Source organism: Cyprinodon variegatus, unplaced genomic scaffold (assembly GCF_000732505.1).
Source record: "Cyprinodon variegatus isolate N-32 unplaced genomic scaffold, C_variegatus-1.0 Scaffold691, whole genome shotgun sequence".
Lineage (NCBI taxonomy): Eukaryota > Metazoa > Chordata > Actinopteri > Cyprinodontiformes > Cyprinodontidae > Cyprinodon > Cyprinodon variegatus.
In genome coordinates this window covers 545,880-556,198 of record NW_015151144.1, presented here as the reverse complement: position 1 = coordinate 556,198, position 10,319 = coordinate 545,880, and the positions used below count along the sequence as shown (strand labels likewise).

Sequence of the window (10,319 nt, the reverse complement as noted above, 5' to 3'; positions counted from 1 at the left end):
TCAACTGAGCCAACGCTAACTGAACTGTCTCCCACACAGACTCCAGTGAACCAGCCCCCAGGCCTGAACCAGTACCAGTGTTATTTCCATGTGCTTCGTGAAACAATAAACCTGTTAAACTTTTATTCTGTCTCCGTGGTGTTCTGCATCTTGGGCCTCTCAGTAACCCATCATGACAAATCAGTTATCGTTTAAATATATATATTTTTTAAAGATTGTTGTTAGATCATACTGCCTGCATCTATTATTAGTTTTATATTTATATTCCTTTTTTATGTTGATTGAGTTATTTAATTGAAACATTTTGTCTTTATATTATTGTTAATATGAATCTTGTTGACTTTTATGTATGTTCTTGACACAAGCTAAATGTTTCCTATAAACCTCTAAGTACATTTTAAAATATCGTAAATTTAAAATATTGTTATTTTAATACAGTACTGAAATATCTAAGGTATTTAATGCAGATGTATGTCTTTCCAAATCACTATTTTTAAATGTGATCACAAAGCGTCTTTTCTGGTGGTTTGGAAAAACTGTTCAGACTATGAGGGTTTTTGTTCAGCTCTGCTGCTTGTTTGTGTCACTGTGGATTTCTGGCACAGTAATACACAGCAGAGTCTTCAGGCTGCATATTCTGTCCATTCAGAGTCACTGTTTTTCTGGAAGTGTCTACATCTATGCTAAATTTGTTCCTTAGTATATCTTTGTAGTATGAGTCTCCATCATCACTTTTCATTCCAATCCATTCCAGCCCTTTCCCAGCAGCCTGTCTGATCCAAGCTGTGTAGCTGCCCAGAGAATAAGAGACCTGACATCTGATGGTCAGACGTTGACCTGGCTGCACAGTTGAAGAGGCTGGCTGAGTCAGAGTTTCACATGATACATCTGTAGAGAAAAGGTTTAGGATCAATACATAGACAGTCAGTTTAGGATCATCATGATGTAAATGTTTCTCCTTCATTCAGACTCAAAGGATCCAGCAGCCAGCAGCAGCAGCAGAGCTACAGAGAACATGTTGGTGTTGAAGATGATCTGATGGGAGTTTCTCTGCTTCTGCAGCCTCACAGCATCAGATCAAGACTTTAAAACCTGACTGTTCTGATTTGCATAATACAAACCCTGCCATATCAGAAAAAANATCTTCTAGGGGCTGAGCCACCCTTGTCTCTTAAGCCTAGAGACGCCCCTGCTCCTCTCACATACATTTGAAGGAAGCTGAGGTTTTTGTACAGCTGCTGAACTGACTTGAGATTGGGAAAATATTTAGTGAAATTAGTTCTCATATAAAAAAGGTAAATTTCAGAACAACAGATCAGTTTGAGGTTTTTGTACAGCTGCACAACTGACTTCAGTCACTGTGCCTCTCGAGCACAATAATAAACAGCAGAATCTTCTGTTCTCAGGCTGTTCATCTGCAGATACACCTGCTGTTTGCTGTTGTCTCTGGAGATGGTGAACCGGCCTTGGACTGACTGAGAATACCATGTGCTATCACCACCACTACTGATCTCAGCAAGCCACTCCAGTCCCTTCCCAGGAGCCTGTATGATCCAGGCCATGTAGTAGCTGCTGAATGTGAATCCAGAGGCTGTACAGGTCAGTCTGTGAGACTCTCCTGGTCTTTTAACCACTGGTTCAGATTCTCTCAGACTTTGACAATAAACACCTGTAAATTAATAAATTCAAGAAACATAATTCTTGTTAGGAAAATAGTTTCACAAAAGCAGACTGATGTTCTGTCAGTAATTTTCACCTGTAAAGCAGATGATAGAAAACAGCAGCCATGATCTGTAGTCCATCATGTCTCAGTGGGATTTCTGTCTCTGTCTGTTTGTCACAGTCATACAAATAGATCTGGAAATGATTAAGCTTTGCATTGACTCCACCCGTCAGCGAGGGAGGAATTCAAATTTGAATCTATGAGGTAAGCATAAGTTAGGTCATATTTTTTGAATATTTTCTTTATTGGTGGGAGTTTTTATTATTATTTTTTCAACTAGACAGTAATTTAGCATTAGTTTCTCTGTCATAGCGATGATAAAGAAATAAAATAAAAAAACGTCAAAAATATCATAGTGATAAGAAACATCATAGGTGAGAAGTACGGTAACTTTTTTCTTAAGGAAATACACTTACTAATGAAGGTTATCAAAATTAGTGATCAGTCAGATAATTATTACTACATTTAATAAGGGCAGATGAAGACAGAAGTAATGACTACACAAACTTTTGGTTAAATAAAAAGAAAGTTAATGAGATTTATCTTTGAATTTTGTTGAATCTGGGAAATTACTCTTTCATTAAATACATCTTATGCATTAACTTTTTTAAACAAAGTTGCTGTATAGGACATGTATTTTTAGCGTCATCATCCTGAAAGTATTTGTAGAACATAACTAATGGAAATATATTCTGCCAAAGTAGATTGATGGGAGGTCAGTTAGCCACCAATACAAGGTGAATGGCTGTAGTATTTTAAAGGTTTGTGGTAAAAAAAAATCTAATTTATAGATATCAAATATCATATAAGATATATCAAATATTATAACCTTTGCAGTTCAAACCTTTAATATGTATTTAATTTCCTATCCTGCTATGTATACAGCTCTGCAGAAGTGATCACAGCTTGTATGTCTATCTCACAAAAACCCTGGATTAGCATTTCTGACTGCTTGATGCTCCTTGTCTATTTTTCGGATGCTCCAACACTGGAAGGCCAGGATACTGCCTAGGCTCTCACACCCAAACAGAGGGATGCACCGCTCCCAATGCTGGGATGCACCCTTGGACTTTTCGATGCTGCTTTACGCAGCCTCCCATAGACTTTGCCATAAATCAGAACACATTAGATGGGAATTCACCTTAAGGATGAAGTAGGCCTGGGTGATATACAGTTTCCTTTTACCGACATTCACTACGAGAACCAGCAACTATTTTTTCCATGTCGGTAAAAAAAAAACAACTTAATTTGCTGTTTTGCCTGTGTGCCCTGCTGGTTGGTATTTCCATTCCCCATGAAGACAATGTACTGTTTGTAATCACGTGATTCCTCCCATCTTGTCAGAAGAAGTCTAAACAAAGAGAACAGCGGCTGAACCCTGTGAAAATGTGGCTAATACAACCATAAACAAAATAATATCAGTTAATCCTGTCATACTTGAGAAGAAAAAAAAAATTACATCTATACTTTGGAAATATTTCTGGTTCCACAAATAGAATGTTGAGCAAATAAACACGAAATGCAAAGTTGGTCTGAAAATTGTCTGGACGACCCAAAGTAACGCATGCAACCTGTTCGACCACCTACAGCACAGCCATGCTCTTGAGTTCGAAGATGTGCAAAAGGCTCCATTACCTTTGAGCAAAATGTTTTAAAGAGAGGTAACATTCTTCTTCTTTTCAATGAGACATTTTTAAATGTTGAATATTTCAACTTGAATTGTTACCAGACTTTGATATTTCATTAAAAAGCCATATATAATTTGATTTGGGCATTAAATAAATGAAAATTAGATCAGTTGCATTTCCTGCACATGACAATATTTTCAGATATATTAGCCAGACCATTTATAGTGCATTTATCATCATCAAAGTAAAGCTGCCCAATTTATTGTGATATTGATTTGTGGTCATGATCATCTGTTTGATGGTTTAGTGGAAATCCAAATAGCCATCATCGGTCCCACTGTTTTACCTTCAGGTTGTCAGTTTGATTATTTTCCATACTGACTAAACTTTCTTGAGGCTTTGTAAAGAATGAGGTGGAAGTAATGGACTCCACAACCTGACAGTTATAACTTAATACAGAATTAAATGAAAATTGTATATAGTTCAATATAGAAAAAAAGAGGAGAAAAAAAAACTAATTCTTTTAAAAAGTCATTAGCTTACAAGACAGACAGATTATTGGGACAGACAATCTGATCATCTTCACAAAACTGAAACTGAAAGGGAAAATGAAAATCTTCAACTCTTACCAAACAGAAAGACAGAATGAGGTTGATTGGGTGTAATTTCCATATTCTTTTGAATAAAAGGCAAATAGGTGTGCTATGTGAATAAATAATGTTTATTTAATGAGAGCATTCATTTAAAGATAGAAATAAGACACTCATGAAGAGACACACATTCATTCAATCATAAACAACAAAAAAGAAAATAACCTTTATAGACGATTGAATAATCATCCTAAGAGAAGGTTAAGTATACTTATAAGAGCAAAGCAGAGATACTAAAAGTATACAAAAGAAAAGCAAACAGAATGCTATGAATTTATTATTATTTAAAAAATTTGGATCTATAAAACAAATTTTAAATCTATTTGTCAATATCATTTATGGTATAAGAGCACCTCCTCTGGTGGGTTAGTAATAATGCAAATGCTCTTTACTCAAGAGCTGGCAGGAGTTTCTCTTCTTTGTTCCACTTTTAACAAACAACATGACAGATTGGACATTATAATAAACTGCAATAATTTATTTGATTTCAGGTTTAAAGAAGTGTCCTATTTAAAGTACTTGTTCTTCCCTGCAGGGCTCCAAATGACCACAATCCCGATTGTGTCTACTAGAAACACTCTGCTGCTCGTTGCATCAGTGACAAAGACCAGAATCTCCTGATTGATGCTCATCCAAGGTCTAAAGATGAGGGAGGAAAGGCCTTTATTCTGAGGATCCTAAACTGTGGAACAGTTTTCCCCTCCAACTTCATTCTGCTGGCTTTCTGGGAGTTTCAAAAAAATGTTGATTTTTTTTTTTTTTTCAGATAATTTTTGTGTTGTGATTATATTGTAAATTTTTCTTACATATTTTTTAATACTAAAACTTCAACATCATTAATGCTTTGTGACTTTTGTGAGTATAAGGCAGTTTATAAATGTGTCAGGACCAGTCTGATGTTGCAATGCACAATTCAAATGTAGTACCTACTTAATTAGTAACTACTATTCTTATATAGATACAATTTGTCGCAACAACCACACATTAAATTTAACGTTAATGCACTTAGTATCGTTATATTAAATTTTATCCGTGGTGTATCTGTCTTTTTTTTTTTTTTTTTTTTTATTTCAGTCAAAATGTAAATATCTAAATAAAAGTTGAGTAAAAGTTGCAGGTTAATCATTTGTGATGGTAAAAAATACTGAAACAAAGCAGGTTTATCCCTATGTAAAAGAGAGATGGTTTAGTGTCAGATTCTATGTATGTTGGAAAGAAAGAGCCATGTAGGGTTTATCTACATAAAATGAAACTTAAAAGTATTTAATTACACAGCCTACTATTTTAAACCATAACAAAAATAGTCTTTTTTAAATTATATTTCATAAAAAACAAACATGGGACCAAACTGTTATAACAAAGTGATTTATTTTAATAATTTAGATTATTTTACTTACTAAAAACACAGTGTTCCTCATCAATTTCCAATTTGGACAAGGAAGTCCAAAAAAATGTAAAGAAGTTAAACATAAAAGAAATGCATTTATAATGATAAACTATTCATTAAATTATTACCTCACACACCAACTTACATATAAACATGGTCAAATTCAGAACAACAGATTACAGGTAAATTACAAAACAGTCAAATATAAGAAAAAAATGAGATTAAAAGTTTTATTTCTCGCTTTTTATTATTATTATTATTTTTTTTTTTTTTTCTTTACAGTTTTTGGTGTAAAATCACTGTGTGAGCCTTATGAAGAAAATAAATACTCCGACCAAAATGAAGGCTCCCCTCAGATAACTCTTGAAGATCTTGAGGTTTTTGTACAGCTGCACAACTGACTTCCCTCACTGTGTCTGTCGAGCACAATAATAAACAGCAGAATCTTCTGTTCTCAGGCTGTTCATCTGCAGATACATCTGACGCTTCAAAGTGTCTCTGTAGATGTAAAACCTACCTCGGACAGACTGAGAGTAGTATATGTTACCACCAAGACCACCACCACCACTACTGATCTCAGCAATCCATTCTAGTCCCTTTCGAGGAGCCTGTCTGACCCAATGGATGTCGTAGCTGCTGAATGTGAATCCAGAGGCTGTACAGGTCAGTTTGTGAGACTCTCCTGGGCTTTTAGCCACAGGTTCAGATTCTGTCAGAGTCTGACAATAAACTCCTGTGAAACAATAAACATAGTTCATGTGAGGAAACAGTTTAAAAAAGCAGACTGATGTTCAGCCAGCGTTTTCTCACCTGTAAAGCAGATGATAGAAAACAGCAGCCCAGACCTGTAGTCCATCATGTTTCAGAGTGATTTCTGCTCTCTGACTGCTTGTTAGAGTCACACAAATAGAGCTGGAAATAATTAAGCTTTGGAGTGACTCCACCTTTCAGGGAGGGAGAAATTCAAATATCAATCTATGAGTTAAGTTTAATCTGGAAAATTACTCTTTCATTAAACAGTTATCTTATGTATAACTTTTGTACTAAATATTTAATGCAAAGTGTACAAATATTCAATGTGGAACGTGTATTTTTTTTATAAGAATGTTTTAGAGTAAACATCGTTTAAAGCTACAGTGTGTAATTATTACAGGGATATATAGTCAGAAATGTAATATATTATACATAACTATGTTATTTATCATCATCTACGAGCTCAGCCTCTTACAAACTAGCGATTGCGAGATCGCCAAAACGTCACAACGATGTAGAAAAAATAACGGGTATATTTATTATCTTAAGTCTACATGAAATCTATACCCTACACAGACTAATGAAATACTATCTGTAAAATTATCTATGTAAAAAAACCTCATCACTTGAGAAGGTAGGTGATGCGGACGTCGTGGAAGACATTTTTTCCCGTAACGCTCGCCGTACTGTTGGGGGGGAGAAGCGGAGTCTGACCGCTAGATGTTGCTAAAAGTTACACACTGTAGCTTTAATTATTTGTAGAACATGAGAAATATAAATATGTTTTACCAAAGTACATTGATGGAAGATCTCAACCAGGTATTAATAACATAACATCACAGCTAGGAAGTAGGTGCACTTATGTTTGTCTGTATCTATGTGAGGAGTTTTTCTATAGCCTCTGAGCTCACATTAACCTGTATATGTAACCAGTGACACTATAACCCACAGTGGAGTTCTCTGGTTTAATGCTGGACAGTTTAAAAGACATTATGCTGTTACTGTTGCTTCTATATGTCTGTAAGCACAGCTGGAATTAATTGGTTTACTTGAATACCCAATAGCAGCTATCCATCCTGTTTTTCCTTCAGGTTGTCAGATCACTTGTTTTCCATAGTTACTAAAAATCATGCATTTTTTTTCTTGAATTAAGGATTTAAGTGAGACTCTTTGTCAATGGAACAAAATAATTTACACTTAAAATAAGAAAAAACAATTGCATTGTCTTATTTCAAGTGCATAAATCATCTTATTTACCTGCAAAAGTTAAGGGTAATTAAACTTGACCAACTACTAAAAAATGCCTGAGAGAAGAAGGTTGGCTGGATGTCATTTCTATTTTCTTTAATATAGGCAAGTAGGTGTGCTATCTGAATTATTATTTAGTATTTTTACTTCACCCAGTTATTTTTTGTAGCAAACTTCAAAAACTAGGCTAAATAGAAAACAAATGCACAAACTCACAAACTTTTACAAAATACATTTGAATGAGAATCTATGTACAGAGAAGTATAAGTATAATTAAGTGAGAAAGCAAAAAGCATGTAAAAAGTATTTTTATAAATATTTAGTATTTCATGCATCTTCTTCCGCTTATCCAGTGTCAGTTTGGGGGGGTAGCAGCTTCAGTAGGGAGGCCCAGATGTCCCTCTCCCCAGCCACTTGGGCCAGCTCCTCCGGGGGATTACCAAGGCACTCCTAGGCCAGCCAAGAATCATAGTCCCTCCAGTGTGTCCTGGGTCCCCCCCCTGGGTCTCCTCCCAGTGGGACGTGCCTGGAACACCTCACCAGGGAGACGTCCAAGAGGCATCCTACCCAGATGCCCGAGTCACCTCAACTGGCTCCTCTCGATGTGGAGGAGCAGCGGCTCGACTCTGAGTCCTCGCCGGATGACTGAGCTCCTCCCCTATCTCAAAGGGAGAGCCCAGATACACTACGGAGAAAACTAATTTAATCTCCCTATATTGTATTTTAGAGATAAATATAAGATTCAGATGTATGACATAAACAACTGCAAAATCAGTGAGAGAGCAAAGGCTGTGCACCTATAGCTAAAACTCGCATGTCTGGATCATGACTTTTGGGGTCCAAGGTTGAAGCTGTCCATAGTCACTGCTCCCACCCTCTGGTTTAAGAAGGAATTGCTTGTTTCCTCCATAAGCCTTAACATAAGCCTTTAGGTTACAACAGTCCTGAAGGGAAAACAGTGGGATTGATGATGGCTATTTGGATGACGTCTGTACCGGCTGAACTCCGGTACCAACGTCATTAAAAATCCTTTCAAAACTTTTCAAGTTATCCTGATAAACACACCGATGAACACACACTCAATCTCTCCTAAAAGCATAACCTCCTTGGCCAACGTAACTAGTCAGTATCAATTGTTAAATAAGAGCACCACGTCTGGTGTTTAGTAATAAAGCAAATGCTTATCTATTAAGGAACTGCCAGAAATGTTTCTTCTATTGTTCATCTCTTAACTAAGAGGATTAAATAAATTAATGAATTCATTACATAACATCACAGCCGTGAGCTATACGGTGGACTTTACCACTGTGTGTAACCAGTAACCAGTGAAATACATTGTGCTGTTAGTGTTGTTTTTTGTGTTGTGTGTATCTATTAACACTTCTAATGAACTTTTTTAGTTAAATCATTCTGTATTCATCTCTCCCATTGGTTTTCCTATTAGATGTCAGACCCACTGCGCTCCTTATACTGGCTAAAATGTAATTTCTTTAGGGTTCTTCCTCTCTGAGGTGGAGGTAAATACTGGGGGAAAGTAAAGAACCGGTTAAAAAAAGGAGATAGATTAACAGAAAAAAATCAATTTCAATAAAGCTTAAAATACATACAGACTATCTGGAGAACCTGTCTGCTCATTATCTCAATACTGAAACTGAAGCTAAAATCTGAAAAACTCACAAATAGAAATACCATTAGAAGAAGAGAATCCAGCTGGATAACACAGGTTGCATGATGAGCAAGCATAAAGCGACAGTGGAGAGGAAAAGCTTCCCTTTGGGAAGAAGCCTCTTGCAGAACCAGGTTCAACATGGCGGTCTTTTGCCCGACCGGTGGGGATGAGACAGGGAACTTAGCAAGAGTCTGGGAAGAATGGCCCTCTGAAGCTTGGCTATGATGGTGGAGAAGGGGCAGGAGGTGGATGATACGGGTCATCTGAGTGAAAATCCGACAACCACTGCCAAGGCTTGGTAGCAGACTGAGATGTGGATTTGGTGACCTTTTAAGATGAGCGCCAGATGCTGATTGACTGTCATGGAGGTGTGGTTGAGAACTGATTGGCTGAGATGGAGGCGGGCATGGGTGAGTAATCCTTTATTCGGTTGAACTTCCGCCTCCATTTAAACTCTTTCAACTTTCAAATAACAGGCAGGCCGAGCGATCTCAGCTGAATGTAATTTGCATTTTCAGTAGGAGTTATTTTTTTAATGAAAGCTTTCACTTAAACTGCTTTAATTATAGATAATAGAAATAAAACACTGATGTACACACTCAATAACAGTAAAAACAGGGTCTAGAAAACTTATAAACTTCTACAGAGAAGGTTGAGCAGGGTTAAAAACAAAGCAGATATATTAGGGCCATACTAAAGGCAGATTATCCTATAAATGTATTATATTTCAAAAAGGTTAGTTTAAAATCTGTACCTATAAAATAAATAATAAGTCTATTATTCAATATTATTTATGGTATAAGAGCGCCTCCTCTGGTGGGTTAGTAATAATACAAATGGTCTTTACTCAGGAGCTGCAATGAGTTTCTCTTCTTTTGTTCTACTTTTAATAAACAGAATGGCAGACGGAACATTATAATTCACTACAATAACGTATTTGATGTCAGGTTTAAAGAACTGTGCTATGAAATTATAATTTAGTACCTACTTATTTAGTAACCACTATTTTAATATACAGTAGATACAATTTATTGCAACAACCACACTTTGAAGTTTCACACAGAATGAATCACTCCTAAAAAGGAGGAACTTCTATTTCATTTACAAAATATAAACACAATATAAAAATACTAATTTTATAATACTATTACACTCACTCTGTCCTACACCAAAGGTGAACAGTTCAAAGGCTTAGCCCTGTGACCATATGGCCAAACAGGATGGTGACTTTAAAGAAAAGGAAGCACAACAACAGAAATAG

At 36.1% G+C, this 10,319-nt stretch overlaps 1 gene segment (V, D, J or C); it reads right to left on the bottom strand.

Annotated features, from left to right (window-relative positions):
- Positions 1-1,355: 1,355 nt before the first annotated feature.
- Positions 1,356-6,247, bottom strand: LOC107097392. The segment is given in 2 exon segments: positions 1,356-1,669; positions 6,199-6,247. Coding segments are annotated over 2 exon segments (363 nt in total).
- Positions 6,248-10,319: the final 4,072 nt, after the last annotated feature.